This window comes from Mus caroli, unplaced genomic scaffold (assembly GCF_978045245.1).
Source record: "Mus caroli unplaced genomic scaffold, Mus_caroli_1 scaffold_15, whole genome shotgun sequence".
Classification (NCBI taxonomy): domain Eukaryota; kingdom Metazoa; phylum Chordata; class Mammalia; order Rodentia; family Muridae; genus Mus; species Mus caroli.
Window position 1 is genome coordinate 8,791,883 of NW_028227270.1, and position 19,339 is coordinate 8,811,221.

A 19,339-nucleotide genomic window follows, 5' to 3' on the forward strand; every position below is an offset into this window, starting at 1 on the left:
AGCTGGGCTGGGCACAGCTTGAAGGAAGCAAGGGAGGCAGCAGCTGTGGATGATGTTCTAAGGGAGGCAGAGAAATGGGGCAGCAGCTGGAGAGACAAGGAAGGCAATTTAAGCTAACGAGAAGGGTTAAAAGCATTTTCCTTTTAAACTATTTTGAAAAATCAAACTTAAGCATGGATGAGTTAGAGCAGTAGAATGCACATCCTAACTCCTCAGTCCTTACCTGTTGTAATGTAAGCATGTACCTATTTTCACACGTTGCCTTGGAATTTGTAAGTTAAACATGTGAATATTGAGTTTCATAGCTTGAGGCATCATGTAGTGGTAAAATGTTCCGTTTGCTAGTGCAGGAATGTACCATCATCATTTATTGGTTTAGATACATGAAACCAGTAGGATTTTTACTCTGTTTCACTGGCAGTATCCTGTACTGATAGGGCTGGTTGGATCATTCTTGTTTTGGTATCTGGTAGCAATCAATTTGGGCTGTTTTATTATAGCAGTTTTACAGGGAATTTCAGTGACTGTTGTGGTTTTGCTCTTAGTAAGAACTTTGGAAAATAATTGGATGGTTCCTGAGCTACATAAAACTTTTAAAAGTTGCATAGTGTCTTTTGTGAGAGAAATTTTAGAAAAGTATTAGCTGAAGATAACTACTATGGGTGAACTCTCTCCAACTTTAGGTTGTAACTTTGTATTGCAGTCATTTGACTCTAATATCTATAAGTTTAGGTCATTTCATTTTAACTTACTCGTATTGTGTTCTTATATACATGAATTTCAGAGGTATAGTCTGAAAGTTTTTATTAAGAGGAAGCTTACACAAGAAGAAGTAAAGGAGTGGGCTAATGATGGAAGGCCATTATAGGTGCTAGAAATGAGAAAAGTCACTCCTATTGACTTAACACAGAGAAACTCTGAGAAATGCTGGGATCTTCCAAAGTTAGCTGGGTACTTAGCTATTCATTTTGTAACACAAGTTGAATCTGTTAAGCCCGTTGGTTGGTTTAATTCTGCCACAGTAATGTACAGGTACCTACAGTAGTTTGTTTTTAAGACTAGAAACAGCAACAGTGAGTGTTTGAGATTATTGAAGATAATCTCCAACCACTGGTCCCTCAAGATTAATTGAAATTAACCATGACTATTCTGACCCAGTAGGTTATTCACCACGTCATTGGATTTGAGGAACAGCCCCAGAACCCATTTAGTTTTCAGTAGGTAGCTGGAGTATTCTTTAAAGGTGGGTTCAGGACGCAAGCGGAGAAAACTCACTTCAGAGAGAGAATCTTGAAACGAAAGGATCTGAACCGAGTCCCTGAAGGGAGATGGTACATTTTTATAGGATGGGAATACAAAGTAAAGGGGATCAGGGTGGGCTATTACATTGACCAATCATATTTTGAAACAAGGGGTTAAGCAAGGAAGTTAACATTGGTGACTTGGCCTTAACTGGGTCACCTGGTTTCAAGGTCTTTGAGTTAGCTTTTGTAGCCAGGTCCCCTCCTGGACTCTGGCCTGGAATTTCAGAATGATAATGGAACAAAGGAGTGGGCAAGCTGTATGTAGTCAGTTAAGTGAAGACAAGCAACACATTTACACGTGTGGCTTAGTTAGATAACAGGATATCAGCATCTTCCCTCTCTCTATCCTTTACTGGTTAACAGACGAACATGAAACATCTGAAGAAGCAGGGTAGAACATGAACTCAGCTTTGATCCTGCCAGCCAGGTGGAACACAGGAGGCTGTGCCCTAACAAGTGTAAACATACTAACTCATTTTGGTTAACTTATTTACAATGGTAGTGTCTTAGAAACCATTCTTGAGATAGTCGTCTTATGTAGCCCAAGCTGGCCTGTCTCCTCCTCTTCCTGAGTGTTAGTCATTCCTAGTCACAGTGGCAGTCACAGTAAAGTAAGTGTCTTTACCTGGAGCCTGCTTCTGATAGCTCTGTCCTGTGTTCTACTCTACTCTGCAGCATTGCTGAGTGTACTTGTGATACCCTGAGCTCTGCAGACAATAGTGTGTATTGTCTCTGGCTTATTTACATAATAACAGTTTAAACTTCTCAGTATGAGTCAGCAAACATTTTATGTACAATACTAGTCTGCGAATGATTTAGGCTTTGTAAGTTTTAGTCTCAGGCACAGCTTGGCTATTATATCTATTGATATCATAATTAATGAATTGCTGTATTCCAATAAAATTGTTTACAGAAATGGGTAGCCTACCAGATTTGTCCTGTGGCTGTAGTTTATTAATTTAAGTGATAAATTTATGTAACACGTACAAATTAGGTTACTGTGTCCTGGAATAACTAATGAGAATACATCTGTTGACCTAGAAACCCTCACTGTTTACTGGTGTTTTGCATGCAGTCATACAATAATCTCTCTTATGCAGTATTAAGCAAAGTCATAAAATAATCTCTTTAACTGCAATTTTGCTTTTCATGGTTTCAGTTATAAGTTGCTAACTGTGGCGTAAAAATATTAAGTGGGAAATTTCAGAAGTAAATAGCTGATGTTTTAAATTTCATGTCATTTTGGGTAGCGTGTTAAAACTTGCCACCATCTCCCTTTGTCTTGCCCAGGAAAGTAAGTCATCCCTTTGTCTGGGGCATCTGTGTACACACTGTCTGACATTATGGGTTTAGGGCCCACTGTTACCTAGACGGGCTGATTCTCCTGATGTATGTCAGAAGGTCACAGTAGCTTGATCTTAAAACATCTCTGTGATCCATCGTGCTTCATCTCGTGTAGGTGGCATTAGATCATGTCACCACAGGAGGAGTGAGTAGGGTCAGCAAGGGCTTAACACTGTAGTGCCATAATTGTTGTTATTCTCTTACTACGCCAAATTCATAAACCTTTTCATAGGCATATATTATAAGAAAAAGTATCTCATATATTTTGTATGTATGAGAGATGGGGAAGAGGGAGTGAGGCAGAGAGCGAGACAAGATATGCATGATTATACGCTACTCATGGTTTCAGGCACAAATAGATGACATGTTCTTATTATTCAGAGTAGGAAACTTGACTTTCTTTCTTACAGGATAAATATTCTTCTGGAGCAAATGGAGACACTTTTAACAGGACTTCAGCTTCATCAGGTATGTGTTTAAGGCAAGATGGCTTTTCTTTTTAGGGTAAATAGACTGATATAGAGTGTGTTTTTAAGTTTCCTAATGAGGAGGACTCATTCTAATTTGGATATTTTAGAATAGGGTAACTTGTAGCTAAAGAAATTACAGTGTTATAGACTGTATTATTTAATTTAGTGAGTTGCTGCAAAACTTTTTCCAACTTGAAGGTTGCATGTTTGGCTTCAGGTTGCTAAGCATTGTCCGTCTCCTGATATAAGGAAGCAGGATAGATGGTGAGATTATAAAGCAGGTTCTAATCATGATGGCTGGCCCCAAACAATGGATTAAGCCAGACTTGTCTTACCATTAAGAACATGAATTTTTTTTTTGCCCCAGAAAACTAATTTACTGAAGTTTCCAAGAGAATGAAAGATAAATTCAAAACGAAGTTTCAACCTATTCTGCTGCTCCTGACCCCTCTCTCTGTACAGCTTTTCATCTGGGCTGCCCTCCCCTGCCTGTGGACTACCTCTATTCTATAGAGTTAATGTATGTGCTAACATGGTAGGAAGGGTAGGGGTTGGGCTAAGAAATTAAATCATGGCAGTGTTTTGTTTTGTTGGAGCCTGAAACCGGCCCAAATGTGATTGCTGCTGTGCAGTGAGAGACTTTTTAATTATGGTAAAGTGTACATAATAGTGACCATCTTCACCACTGATGTTTTTATGACTGTGTGTGTGCATTATGTGTGTGGATGCTGTGGCATGTGTGTGGAGTTCGGTGTTCTGGGAATCGAACTCTGGATGCTCAGGCCTGTCCAGCAAGGACTTCTACTTGCCAGCCCCAATCTTTGCCATTAAAAAGAAAAGATTTACTTATTATTTATGTGTATATGTGTTTTGCTAACGTGTGTGTAAGTGCAACATATGTATGCCTGGTACCTGAAGAAGCCAGAATAACATGATAGGTCCTCTGGAACTGGATTTAGAGATGGTTGTGAACGGCCGTGTCTGTGTGTGTGTGTGTGTGTGTGTGTCTGTGTGTGTGCGCGCGCAGGGAACTGAACCTGACTTCTCTGCAAGAGCAGTCAGTGCTCTTTAACTGCTGAGCCATTGCTGCAGCCCCAAGAGTCTATTTTTTTTTTTTTTTTTTTGATTTTTTGAGACAGGGTTTCTCTGTATAGCCCTGGCTGTCCTGGAACTCTCTTTGTAGACCAGGCTGGCCTCGAACTCAGAAATCCGCCTGCCTCTGCCTCCCCAGTGCTGGGATTAAAGGCGTGCGCCACCACGCCCGGCAAGAGTCTATTTTTTTTTATCTTCACTGGTTTTAGGTGTATAGTTAGTTGTCAGGCATTAAGCACTCACATGCTACATCATCTGCTATCTACCTTGAGATGTTTTTCATCTTTGCAAACTGAAATTCTGTTCCTATAAAAATAATAGCTCCTGGCTCCTTCTGTGTCCAACCCCTGGCAACCAGACTACTGCACTGCACTGCACTGTACTGCACTGTACTGTAGGGAGTTGAAGTCGCTGTGTATGCATGTGAACTACTGCTCATTTTAAGGAAGTCAAACGCAAGGCCTGTGGGCACACGAGTTTATCATTTCTCCATTAAAGTTAGAGGATGAGGTAAAGCGTCTTACAGTCAGTGGAACTGTTAGCTCACTAGAACTTGGCTTAAAGTGAAGACAAAAAACCCAACTGTGCCAAGGTAGTTTGTAGAATGTGAGCAGGGGTGGGGGTGGGGGGTTGAGACTCAGTTGATGTAGTTAAAGCAAATTTAATTCCTATGGCTCCTTTAAGTTCAAGGTAAATCTGTTGACAAAAGTTCATTAAAACCTTTGCTACTGTCAAGGAGTACTTCTCCCATAAAAGTTTAAATGTATGGCTTTAATATATAACCAGAGGCTCAAGAGCCTGCCTGAAACTAAGAGAAAGCTAATCTTGCTCCCTCCGCATGAAGACTGAGATCTTTTAAACATGAAAAAGATGGGTGTGTAAAAGTGCATTTGATAACGTAACCAGCAGGAACCTGGTTCTTTGAGCTATCAACAAAAGGCGGTTTCAGTAAAGGGATGAAGTAGGCCTATATCATAAGAGAGCGTCGTGATCTGTTGTCATAGAATTTAAAAATTAGATTGAAATAACCACCCACTAAAAGCCATAACTATTGATCTATGAATGCTTAGGCTAAGGTAATGAATCGCATGAGAAATAAAGTGCACCTCTTTTGGTTAACAAGGACTTTTTTATAGTTCTTTTCAATTAAAAATATTTTCAAAACCAATTTGAGTATCACATGTATTGTGTATTTTGGGTGGGGTCATGCATGCATGCTGCAGCCCAGGAGTGGAGAGAAGAGGACAGCTGGCAGGAGTCAGGGTCTGTCCTTCCACCATGTGGGCTCTGGGGCTGGCACGCAGGCTGTCAGGCTTGGTGCACGTACCCTTACTGACTCATTGTGTTGGTCCTATTTTATGATTGTAAGTGTAGCTTGTGGACCTACTTAGAAAGTTATTTTCTTATTGCAGCACATTCTAGTCAAGTGAATGTAGACTAAAATCGATAGATACCTACATAATTGTCAGAAATTTAAAAGTTAGGAACTAAATAATAACATTTCAAATTACCAAATTATCACCGAATTATTCAAAATCTTGGCCTCTGGGTTTGCAGTCCACTGACAGTGACTGATTCTTTTTTAGATTTCTCTATATATTCTGACATAATTGTATCAAATTTCATTTGAATTTTATGGATGTATATTGACATATTTTTTGTTGTTGAGACACAGACTTGCTTGACTTTGTTTAGCTGTCCTTGCTTTCTATACCTTTTCATTCTGTTAAGTTATACTTGATCTGGTTTCTTTTCATTTTTCCCAGAAAGGGAATCTTATTATGTTGTCTCTTGCTTTTAATTATTGTGCCCTGGTTAGTTTTTATCATTAATTTGACACAGCCTAGAGTCACTTAGAAGAAAGATCCTCAATTGAAGAATTACCTGATCATACTGGTCTGAGACCATGTATGGGGAGCATTTTCCTTATTGCTAGTTGATCTAGGAGGGCCAGCTCATGGTGGTTAGAACCATCTATAGGCAGGGTCATTATAGAAGCTACTGGAACATAGGATATTCTCCTAGAGAGGTACTAACAAACACAACTCACTTTTCAGTCAGGCTCTTTGTTGTCATTTTCCTTCTTACACTAGAGATGGAGCCTAGGGCCTCATGCATCCTAAGCAAGACAGAGATACATTCCTAGCCCTCTTTTAACTCTGTGATTCAATTTTGTTTTGAGAATGTATCTCAATACATAGCTGGCTTTGAACTTATATTGTAGCTAAGACTGTTCATGGGTCTCTTCTGCTTCAGCCTCCCAAGTAGCTTGGATCTCACTTTTCTTGTCGGTAAATAAAATTTCTCTGTTAAGTGTGTGGCACATTGAAAAGGCTTTAAATTTGTATATCTGGACACACATTTTTATTTGACTTGCTTTGAAGTGTTGTTTGCTTTAGAAATGGAAGATGGGCCTTCTGGAAGAGATCATTTCATGAGAAGTGGGTTTCCTTCTGGAAGAAGTTTAGGAAACAGAGGTAAGCACCATCTTTCTTTAATCATCCGAACTGTTGAATAATGGCATAGGGGCTTTGATTAGCTATTTGGTGCAAAGCTAGTAAGTCTGCTATAACTTAGTGGATAATAGGTCTTGTTGGTATAATGAGTTAATTTTGTGTGTGTGTAATTTTGTTTTGTTTTTTTTTGGTTTTTTTTTTTTTTTTTTTTTTTTTTTTTGAGACAGGGTTTCTCTGCGTAGCTCTGGCTGTCCTATAACTTGCTCTGTAGAACCAGGCTGGCCTTGAACTCCCAGAGATCCACCTGACTCTGCCTCCTGAATGCTGGGATTAAAGGCATGTACCACCACTGCTTGGCAAGTTAATTTTTATTTAATGTCAGGGCTGTGGGGCAGAGAAACGAGGACAGGCATGCCCAACTAGCTTTAAACTCTATATAGTATAATCCATGCTGGCCTTAAACACAGGCTGCTCATAAACTCCATGTGTAATACAGTACAGACAAGTATTGAACTTGGGATCCTCCTTCCACAGCCTCCTAAGTGCTGGGAGTGGAGGTCTGTCCACCACACTGGGTAATGCCTGAGTACTTCATGCTGTTTTATCTCTCTGGTATTAGAAGACATAGTTAAGTGGACAGACAGACAGATTGGTCCCATAGATCAGCTGCTGCTTAATTTCAGGTTTCTGTTTCTAGGAATTGATGTGAGAAGAATGTTGTAAAAACCTTGGGAGCTTAGGGTATAAGGAACTTGGGTGTTAGCTTTCTTAACAAAAGCAGTGTGGGACACACTTCTGTTAGCTCATCGGTATTAAGTCTGACAAGCTATTTACTTACTTTTGAGACAGGGTCTCTTTAACTCAGACTGGCCTCAAATCTGCTGTGTAGCTGAGACTGGCCTTAAAATTCTTATCTTCCTGCCTCCACATCCTAAATGTTGGGTTTTAAAATTACATTTTTAAGCTGTCAAAACTTGTCATGTGCACTGTAATTCCAGCACTTGGCAGGAGGATTTTGAGTTAAGGCCATCCTAGGCTGCATGCAAAACTCTTTCTCTAAACAAACACATGAACAAACGAAAAACTAGGAACATTTGGGTTTAGTAGTTATAGAGCAAAATACCTTCATTTCCCCATAATTAATAGAGTTTGATATTAAAGTGCTGAAAAATTTTATACTATGTTTTGTTATAATGCAATAACATGGTCCTAAAATTTCATGCTAACTCGAGCCTTTATGAGCTTTTTGTCTTTCAAGACATAGCATAGCTAGGACTGTTGGGTAATTTAAAAGTATCTAACACCCATTTCTTTCTCTTTGTGCTTCTTTTAATATATATATTTTTAATCTTTATTCTTTGTGAATTTCACATCATTCACCTCAATCCCATTTTTCTCTCCAATCCTTCTTATCTTCCCTCTGCCTTTTCAACCTCCTCCCTCCAAAGAAAATAGAAAAGAAAAATAAACAAAACAAAGCATAGAAAACATCTCATTGTGGAAGCTGTGGTGTATCACAGTGTTTCCCCCAGATGTTCACATCTTTACTTACAGATGTTCACTGCAGTGAGTCACTGGTCTGGTTTTGAGGCCTCTGGCTTCTGCTACACCATCAATACTAGCTCCTTACCAGGACTCCTCTTGAGTATCCTTTTGTTGCTCTGTGTCATGAGATTGCTGTAGCTTTGGATCAGCAGGACCAGCCTTTCACGTGCTCCAGCAGATAATAGATGAGGTTTTGAGGGTGGGCCAACTTAAAGCCCTGGATCTGGGCCTGGGTGATAGCTAAGTTGGTCATCCTGCCAGCTCTCCTGGGCACCACCAGGGAGAACTCTTCAGCACTGCCCTGGCCAGCTCACCCAGTGCTGCAGCTGGAAAAGGGCTGGACCAGCTCTCTCACTCTCTCACCCTTGGGTTGGCTCACTTGTGCCTTCCCCATCAGGGCCAGCTCTACTGTGTTGCCCAGGTGGGTGCAGGGCCAGCCTGCTCTTCCTGTGCTGCATGCAGCCAGTGAGGGCAGAGAGGGCCGGCTCTCCCGTTCTCATGGCCTTGGGACCAGCTCTCCTGACTGCCTCAGGTGTTGAGGAGGAGAGGAGAGCACTCTCTGTTGCCCTTGCTCACACCACCTCACAGCAGGCAAGTAGCCAGCTCCCCTGCGCCATCAGGGCCAGCTCTACTGTGCTGCTCAGGGGGAGGCCAACACTCATTCTTAAATTTATCTTTTGAAAAACTTGATTAACTCTTTTTCTATTGCTATCATAATTAAGGTATTTCATTTGACATTTGGAAAACCTAATTTCTTATTAATATATAAACACAAATTTGAATTTTATATTTGAGCACCTCACTACTAATTGTTATGATATTTAAATATTAATGTATATTTTGTTTTTAAATGTTTACATATTAATGTACATTGATGGTTTGGATCATATAGTGGATTGTTGTTTTGTTTTCCCATTTTAAAGAGTATAGCCTTATCTGTGGTGGACTTGCTATGTAAACCGACTGGCTCTGAACTTGAGTGATCCTCTTGCCTCGGCCTCATAAGTGCTAGGGTTATAAGCGTGCACACCACACTAATCTCCACCATGTAAGTGAGACAAAAGTTCAAAGGTTTTGCTAGCTCCTGCTGGCAGCAGAAATACTTAATATCTTAGTGTTATATTTAGGAGAGAATTAACAGTGTAATTATATTTTCAAACTTTAAAGAGGCTGTATGATATATTTTGATGAAAGCTTCTAAATAATAAGAGTAGAAGACTATACTTCCAGAATCCTTTCTTCTTTTTGTGCTGGGATTAAAGGCATGTGATGACATGCCTGGCCTAAATAGTACTTCTCAATGAGAAAAGGGCCAATGTAACAGATTTTGTTACAAGCTATTTTCATATGTTTTAGGTTGAAATGCATGTTGATGTTTTAAAACTAGAACTCTGAGCTAGGTGTGGTAATGCACAGCTATAGTCCCAAGCAGTACGGAAGCTTGGGAGCCTGTGGGCTCACAACCAGTCCAGAGCTGCACAGTAAGATCTGTCTCAGACAAAACCAAAATATCCCTTCTGGTTGAATGGCAATAACTTTAACAGTTATTCTTGGTACTATATATAATCTCAGAAGTTCTTCTCCTTATGGCTGACCTAAAATTTTATATATAGTTTAATCTTGGCAGTGATTTTTTTGAATTTGTGTAATTCAGTGTGTGTTAATGTGCTTTTGATTTGATTCTTAGAATTGAAATATAGCATTGATTAGCTTTTTGCAGCCTTCAAATGATGGCTGAGTACCTTTAGGTTCTTGGATTACATTACAGTTCCTAAGATATGATGAAAACACTTGGTTGTTGGCATGTGTAGTTAATACAGGCTTTTAGGAATTTTGAAGTTTTCCTTCAACACCTCTAAAATGGAATGTTAGAGAGAGAGGTAAGACAGTTTGTAGGGCCCACAGAAAACTTTCTCACAGTTACAGTTTATAGTAACAGTGCATGCTGATTTGGCTGTCTCTGTTGTGGCTGTCTCTGTTGTTCTTTTCTATTCCAGGTAGAGAAGGTAAGGGGTGTGTGTGTGTGTGTGTTTGTGTGTGTGTTTGTGTGTGTGTTTGTGTGTGTACATGCCCATGCACGCACACCTACACATATGCTCAAAATACACTGTATGAGATTCTCTCGACAATTAATGAAAATACTATAAACAACCAACGATCCTCCCTGTATTTCTGACCTTAAGAGTATTTTTCTTTTTTTGAGACGAGATTCTTATAGTGTTGTTCAGTTTGGTTCCGGTCTCTTGGGTTCAAGGGATTTTCCTACCTCAGCCTCCTAAGTATCTAGTTTGTCCGACTAAGCCTAGCTGGCTCTTGACTTAGTGGTGAGAAACACATGGACTATTCCTAAGAAGAGGCCCAGGGAGTACTAGCTCTCGGGATGATAGAGTGCTAGAGAAGCCTTCACAGAGGGATCGGTCAGGAAGAATAGGGAAGCAGGGATACTATGCCAAAGGGAACAGCATATAGAAAAAAAAAACAACTCTATGTTCACAGTATGAAGATGGAGTTATTTAGTGTGCTGGAAAGTTGGCTCATTTTTCTATATGAGTCTGATACCCTGAGTTCAGCCCCCAGCCCCACCCCCAATTCCAGACTGGAAGAAGAGTGTAAACTGAAAACTATCTTCTGACCTTTGCATATCTTTGCATATGTGCCATGGCATACATAAGTCTGCACTCAAATACACCACACACGAACACACACACACACACACATACATACATACATACATACATACATACATACATATATACCGCCACCACCACCACCACCAACAACAACAACAACTAATTAAGGGTGGTGTCATACACCCTTAATCTCAGCACAGAGAGAAATGTATCTCTAAGTTTGAGGCCAGCCTGGTTTACCTAGTGAGTTCAAGGCCAGCTAGGGCTACATGATGAGACTCTCAAAAATAGAAGAATAGTAGAGTGCTGGCAAGGTTGCTCACAGGTAAGGGTGCTTTCTGCCAAGCCCAACAACCGGGGCTTGGTTCATCATGGAAGAGTAGAGTTCACCCTGTGATTTTCAAATGCATACTCACACGGAGCTCACACAGAAATAAGTGTAAATGTTTTTAAAGTAGGAAGCTTGGAAGTGACAGAGGTGTTAGAAAATAAATAGTAGGACAATAAAATTAATATAGAACAGATTTTCAATAATGAAGATCATCATGTGGGCTGGATATAATGCTTTAGTCTGTTGAGGCAGGGGGTTTAGTTTATACTAAATCAGGGATCATGAAGTGAATTCTTGATAGAAGGAAATATAATGAGTAGAGCTTACATTTTACCATTAGTAGGTTTATGATTTTTATTCTTGAATCATAACTTGATAATTAAAGAAAACCTTTCAAGTATATAACTTATTTTTAAGTTTGTTTTCTATTTTCTTACCATCTGTAAAAGTCGTCTAACTGCAAACCTTAATTTCAGCCCTATTTTTTGATGACATAATTTTGGATATTAAGTCTAAGTAAATTTTTTCAGATACTGGCGAGTGTAGTAAGAAGGAGAGCGCATGCGCACCTGGTGGCTTCGGAAGAGGGAAGGGCTTTGGAAGCAGAGGTAATACTTGTAACGTTTTACAACCACACTTTTAGCTGACGCCAGGGCTTCCAGTTTATTTTTTTAGAAAGGAAAGCACAGAAAGTGTGTGCCATGTAGAAATCACAAGGCTCATAGAAAGTGGTTTCGTATAGGCATCGTGTAAAGGCAGCAGCCCATGCTGTCCTGGGTATGTGCAGTTTGTCTGGGTATGTCCGTTTGTCTTTTAAAGAAGAGTTTCTTCTTAGTGCATGTGTGGAGGAGTGGGTAGGTTTAGGGGGTTGCACATGTACTGCAGTGCATGTGTGGAGAATATGAGTGACTTGCAGCCATTGCTTCTCTCCTTCCTCCATGTGGGCCCCCAGGTCAGATCAGGCTTTTGCAGTGAGCACTCTAACCCGCGCTGGACCATTGCTGGCCCTCCATTTATTTGCATTTCTCGTGCTGTAGCATCATTGATTCACCTTGCACACAAGCCTATGTTCTTTCCTCCTTTACTCCTTAGGGCTCCCAGTTCCTATAGTGATTGATTGATTTCGTACCTCTGTAGGGGAACGTGCTGAGCAAGTTCTGTAGCTGAGCAAGGAGAGAGCAGTAATGCAGAGACAGGAGTTTCCTTTCTCAGGAGCTCAGCACTGACTCTTCCTGGTCACAGAATTGAGGAAGTGCAGGCAGCCATGGAGACGGCACTAGAATAGATAGAGTCCTTTTCACAAGAGCTTTGAAGATATTTAATTTAATACTTAGGCTTTTTGTAGAAATAATATTCTTTTTAGGAATTATGTATATATTTTGAAAGGAAATACCTGCTAAAGGATTTTTCTGGTCAATCATACAGTGAATACTTTTGCTTTTATACGAGAATTGTGTATTAAACTTCCATTATATTTTATTGCCACAAAGGTTTAAATTTGGTTAAACCTGTAGATGATAACACACATACCATTTATAAATTGAACAACTGCCTAAGTAACTGGATGGTTCTTATATGAAACAAGCCCAGTTGTAACTGAGTTCTTTATAATATAGTTTAGATAATGATTGATAGGCATTCCATATTGACATTTACTTTTAAGGTATGTGTCCCCAAGTATCTCTTCTGTATGTGTGAGCTAGAGCAGGACAGCCTGGGGTATCTCACTATGCTGCCCAGGTAGGTTTCTCAGCCATGAACTCAGGCGATAGATACACTGTAATTAGCTTCCAGATACCTAGGGCTGCAGCCGTGCACCACTGTACCCAGCTCCCTGAAAATTGCACACTAAAGACAGGTCTCTCAGTGAACCCAGAGCTTATTGATTTGGCCAGCCTGCCTGCCCCAGGATGCTCTTGTTCTTGCTTCCTCAGTGTGGAAATCATAGACAGGGACCATGTGTGTGACTTTGTCACAGTGGACTGGGCTGGACTCAAGCCCCTCATGCTTACATGGCAGCCACGTTATCAACTGAGCCGTCCCCTCAGCCCCAAATATATTATTTTTGATATTTTGAATAGAAAGCAAATAATGGTTATAGTGATACATACTGTTGTCTTGCCTGTGCATATAAGGGGGGATATAGGGTATTTGAAATAATATAAAATCTACTGAAACATTTTTAAATTTAAAAGAATAGAGCTAATAATCTGATAGAGGCAGAAGTTTAGTATTATTTGAATTAGTTCTCATCCTGTGTCTGTGTATGTTGTTTTTATAGAGAGTTTATCTCATTCTGTAGGGTCATCATAACTAGTTGTCCCTGAAAGACTCTTAAAACAGATTTTATTTATGTGTATATGCACATTGTATGTGTTTCTGCACACATCCTCTGGAGGTTAGCCATGGGTGTCAGATCCCTTGAAGCTGGAATTACTGGCATTGTGAGCCACCTGACGTGAGGGATCTGAACCCTGGCCCTTAGGATGGAGCACTAAGCACTTACTTCACTGTTGTATTGAGCCATCCCACCAGTCCTGAAAACTGTTTTTTAAACTATAGAGGTAAAAGAAATTCTTTCAGAAATTTGCAGTTCTCTTTTATATTTTGTATAGGTTTTTTAAATAACAAGTTTGAAGAAGGTGATAGCTCTGGTTTCTGGAAAGGTAAGTTGTATTTCTGTGCAACTTTAAAAACTTACACTGTCAGAAGCACGTACTAGAGAGACTCAGACTGGCAGTCTTACTCCGCTTCTAAGTTCATGAGGCAGTTTCATGAAGCAGCTGTAGAGACCTTAGGCAAGGGTGTAGATAAAGAATCCAGGCACCTTTAATTTGGTATTTCCCACCTGTCTTAGCTAACCTATAAAGTACAACCTTTGAAAATTGTTATCTTTAGAAAAAGTAAGTCAAGACTTAAACTCCACTGTAGGGTACTTGCAGTTACCAGCACACTTCATGAGCTGAGTTCAATCTTTAGGACCACATGTCAGAAGGGGATAACTGATTCCAGAAAGCTGCTCTCTGACCTCCATGTGTGCCCTGTGGCATGTATAAGCCCACACACACACAAATAGACGCATGCATGCACATGTGCAAATTTTATTTTTAAATTCAAGTAAGTCTAAGAGGAAAGTGATGAGAAAATGAATCTCTGTTCAGAGTAAAAGCATGTCTAAGGTACCCAAGCTCTCAGGACAAGCATGGTGAGAACGGAATGATGTTCTAGAAGGTCAGCTGCTTTACTGTGTCTGGTGGACCAGGTTTGTGCAGGGTCTTGGAACTGTATATACAGTGCATCTCTGGTGATTTTGAGATGGTTTTTGTCTGAAAAACACTAATGTATCAAATCTTGACATTGAGTTGCAGAGTTCTCAGCCCTGGCTACCTGCTAGTCTGGTGTAACTAAAGCCAGTAATTCACGCCAAGCCAGTGTTTACTACACTGTAGAATGGGGCCGTCCATCTTATGGGCTAGCTATTATGCTGTCAGTAAAAGAACAGGGCATAGTACAATTTGTGGTAAATATTTAATGTCATTTCTTAATTAGATATTTGAGGTTTGATCTTGGATTGGAGCTTAGTGGTAGTCTAATATACACAAGACCCTGGGTTCCATCCCCAGCATTTGGAGGAAAGAGAATAGGGGCTTATTTTATTATATACTTTGATTACCAAAGTCAAAACTAAGATTAAACATAATCTCTAAAACTTTAAGAATTGAGATTGGGTAATGTGTAGCTTTTGAGCATGAGCTTGCACTGTAGCCCAGGATGGCTTTGAACGTATGGTAGTTCTCCTGCCTTAGCCTTCTGAGTGCAGTGCCGGGAGTATGAGCCACCATACCTGGCTTAGGATTGGATTATAGTTCTATCAAATAAGACAGTTTCTTCCAACCATTGCTTTTAACCCTGTCCCATTCAAAAGAAAACATATAAAGGAGAATTAGTGTTCAAGAGGAAAACTTTTAAAGATTTCTTTAGTTTTGAATACTTTTGTTTTACCCTATTAATTTTTAACCTACTTACTGGTTATATTGTGTTTTCTGTGTTATTCTGTGTTACTGTAATAAAAGCAACTTAAGGAAATTTATTCCAAGAAGGCAATAGTCTGTCATGGGGGTGCATGGCAGAGGGAGTGGGGCATGGCTGGTTCTGTTGCACATACAATGAGAGAGAGGGGCCAAAGAGGCACCCAGCTCACCTTTCCTGTCATTTTTATTCACATCAGGACTCTAGCGCATGGGGTAGTGAGAGCCACATGGAGGTTGGATGGATCTATCTCCCCGGAAACAGTCTCACAGACACACTCAGAGTTGTGGTCTTATATGATTCTAAATCAGTCAACAATGAAACCTAACCATCACCATAGTCAAGACAATTCCCATCTAAGCACAGACTCCTGCATCTCCCAGTTGAATCCTTTCTAGCAGTGGGGGATCAAATAACAGCAGAGCATAAATTCCAAGTTTTCATTATGCTAGAGTGCTTTCTCCAAAATGGATTTTGCTTTTGTCTATTTCTGTTATTTTTCTTTGTTCCTCTCAGAGAAGACAAATGACACATATGGATCAAGTTCCTTCAGTCCCGCAGCTGTGGACAAATCCAGGAACGGGTTTTAGATGACCAAGCAAGATGTTTAGATGTTAAGGTGTTGCTTGTGCCACAGCCAGTGCTTTACGGCTCTGCCTCACTTGGTGTAGTGTGGTCCTAAGGGCCGGATATTTTGGAGCTGAATGCCTGAAATTTAAGACCCAGATCATCCTCGTGGTGGTTGTGTTGCCTTAAAAATGGTATTTAACTGTTTAAAGATTGTTTTTCTCTGTTTATAAGATGAGGATTATAGCTGCTGGACAAGGTGTTTCTGAGAGTTAAAGTTAGTACAGCAAAACAAAGCTGGGTGTGATAGCTTGTCTTCTGGTCCTAGCTCAGGGAACACTAAGAAGATCAGGCCAAGCTTGGGTCTCATCTCTTTAATCCCAGCACTTGGGAGGCAGAGGTAGGTGGATCTCCATTCATTTGAGGCAAATTTGGTCTACACAGAGAGTTGTAGGACAGTTTAGCATATAAAGAGAGATTCTGTCTTAAAGAACAAATGCAACACAACAAGATAAATAAGAATGTCCTTGTGCCTCGGAGTTTATGACCATTCTGGCAATTGTCGTCAGACTGTGACAGGTAGGAAGGCAGAAAGGAGGGAGTGCATGAATGACTTATCCCTTTAGAGCAGTGCCAGCTGCATAGGTTATGCAGGACATTGTTCACAGGCTGTGCAATTGTTAGGTTGTAACTATTTAATTTTACTTAATTTCATCTGTACTCTCTTTATCTTCTAGATCCACAAAGGTAACTTTTTATTTTAAACTTAAACTTACTTCTAAAATGGTTAGTTACTTCTAAAATGGTCACAAGCAGTTAGAATATAGTATAGGATTGGTTTTCATCCAAGTTTGCCTAATGCCATTATGTTTTAAAATGACAAAAAAATGACAAAAGCCACCCATATCCTAAACTGATTTATGCGGTATTTTTCTTAAAGTAGTATGAGTCAGCTCTCTCCTCTATCTCAGAGTCTAAAAACACTTTCGTCCCCAATTCTCTTGCTTAAATCTTCTTTTCAAGAAAGTTGTGTTAGAGTGCTGGCCTGGGTCTGCTTTCCCACTCTGGATATCCAGGCATCATTGTACCCTGGGGCTGGCCTGGAAGGGATTAAGCTTAGCTGGGCTTAGGTCGGTTAGAGGGACTTGGTCTGTGTGGGAGCAGAAGAAATGGCCTTCTCCACAGACAGTTTTGAGTGCAACAGCTCCCTTTATTTGGAGTTAAATAAGGATTATATAAACCTTGGGGAGTGGGTAGGTTTTGTGGTGTGTGTGTATCATTGACTGGGGTTGAGGTGCTAGGAATGCTTCATTTGCATGAAGAGGAAATCCATATGTTAGCTGGACATGTCCTTACAGGGAGAGGAAGTTTAACCTGTAAACTGACCACCAGGCTATGTGACTACCCTCAGGGATGGAGGCCGTGTGGGATGCAAGGCTTATGTGCGCTGGGACATGCTGGCCCAGAGCAAGGAGCAAGCAGTCCTATTCCCGCCAGCCTCAGGACGAGTTTTCTCAGCCTCACTCTTGCTCTGGACTGACTCCTGCAGTTGCATGATTTTCAGCTCCCACATTATATGACTCTCTTTCAGAATACATGCTGACTGCATCCGAATCTGTAAAGAGCAAATAAGTTACTTTTACAGTGATATCGATGACTGCAGATGCACAGTTGCAAAAGAGACATGGAAGGTTTCTGTGACAACCCTTACCGTTACCTCAAGCCTTCCTCCACCCCTCAAAAAAGTAGTAACAGCCTAGACAGGAAGCCATCAGAGAGAACTCAAATAGGATGCTGGGGTTTCACCTTCCACAGTGAATGACTTCCAGCAGGGATGCAGGAGGGGAAGGTCTCAGCTCCATTAGGGGGCAGAGCCCTGAGAGCTTGACCATACCCCCGTGAATAAATAGAGAACACAAATGGGACTTTTTTTTTTTCTGGGGTAAAAAGGGTGTGGGGGAGGAATCTATGATGTGCAACTCCCAAAGAACCAATAAGTATAAAACAGGCTGACTGCTGAGGCTCAGATAGTCAAGGAGCAGGGCCTTCAGCTAGCTATCAGGATAATGTTTTTAAAAATATAAAACAAAACATATTAGTTAGACAGGTACTGTAGGAGTTTAGATGATAGCCCGTAAGCTGTTTGGTCACTTGACTTTCTGTTTGAAGTTCTTGAATACTGGACACCAGTGACATGTGCTAGATATCTTGAGGCTATCTCTGTATTCCCCAAATAGGCTGTTCTAGAACTTCTGAAGAGCTTAGAGTTATATTAATAATATAAAACGTTTAAAGTTTAAAAAATTGTGCATTCCTTGCTACCACCCAGCACTAGGAACATAAAGTCTGGGAATGGAGCTTCGACATTTATTCTCACCCATTTCACTTGAGTATCCATCAGTGTTGTGACTGGTCCTCACACCACTGTTCAGAGAAGCCCTAAACGGATAGTTGTACTGTCATTAAAACAGAAAAGCTGTTGAGTTATTTGAGTTAATTAGGAAAAATGAGGAAAAGTTTGCATGGATGTAAGAAAGCACAACTGTCTAGCATTGCTAAGAATGGTAAATTATAGAAAAAGAAATGACAGTTTTAAATAGAACAGTCATGTGTCTCTAATAGCCTACGAATGCTTTTCTGAACCATTTGTTTACTTGTGGACGTTTTTCTTTTTGTATTGTTTTGTCTGGTTTTGTGGTAAGCAAATAGTGGGTGCTCAATCATTTACATTAAATATTGATATTCATAGATATACTGTATAGGGGATTTACTCTGAGCAATGTTTTTATGTTCCCAGTAAAATTATTTTAAGAATCAATGTTTATATTCAACTTGAAAACTATTTTTGATACAGTTCTGTTCTTAGCTCTTATGTCATTAAAATTACCTAGATGCAATTCACATCTTTATGTTTCTATTTAAGAGTCTAACAATGACTGTGAAGATAATCAGACTCGAAGCAGAGGGTTTTCCAAGCGAGGTGGTAAGGACAATGCTTTGAACCATTTGTTTATAAGACGAAAAGAAACGGACAAAACTGACTTTAGAAGGGCCAAAAGAAAAGTAATGAAAACGTTAAGAAAACTATGTCGATCCGTGCTTCTTGCTCCTGATACTCGAGCGGCTATCTGCAGCTCCACTTCTTCAGTTCTGCCAGTGGGGATTTGGTCCCCAAGGATCTTAAGAAGGTCATAATTGACAAAAGAGGGATTTTTGGTGTTTTGATCAGTCACAGTTTAGATAACTGAGAATGTGTTTGTCATTAGACATTTGGAAGGTCATTAGACATTTGGAAGAGGCAAGAAATTGCACATTTTTTTGTTCAGCTCTCATGATAATTCAGTACACTTTGTTAATTCTACCTATAACAAATATGAGGTGACATGTTATAGCAACCATCATGCATATTTCATGAATATCTAGGGAGACATGCTAAGACAGCAGCAGAGATGCCTTCAAAAGGAAAAGGGAAAGCCCAGTAAGTTAGGATAGAGTGTGCATCTGTGATAAAGGCTTTCCTCTTTGAAACTCCATGCTGGTATGACTTGGGAGAATCCCTCCTTTTGCCTGT

At 40.1% G+C, this 19,339-nt stretch overlaps 1 protein-coding gene across 4 annotated transcripts in view; it reads left to right on the forward strand.

Annotated features, from left to right (window-relative positions):
* The window catches only part of Ddx4 (DEAD-box helicase 4), a 52,728-nt gene that overhangs the window by 4,703 nt on the left and 28,686 nt on the right, over window positions 1–19,339 (forward strand). For 2 of the 4 annotated variants that reach the window (XM_021180692.2, XM_021180694.2), the window contains exons 3-7: window positions 3,059–3,116; window positions 6,595–6,687; window positions 11,703–11,780; window positions 13,788–13,838; window positions 18,692–18,751. In XM_021180692.2, the coding sequence (XP_021036351.1) occupies window positions 3,059–3,116; window positions 6,595–6,687; window positions 11,703–11,780; window positions 13,788–13,838; window positions 18,692–18,751 (340 nt within the window). The remainder of the gene's footprint in view (window positions 1–3,058; window positions 3,117–6,594; window positions 6,688–11,702; window positions 11,781–13,787; window positions 13,839–18,691; window positions 18,752–19,339) is intronic. The other 2 variants (XM_021180695.2, XM_021180696.2) reach the window with 1 other exon arrangement.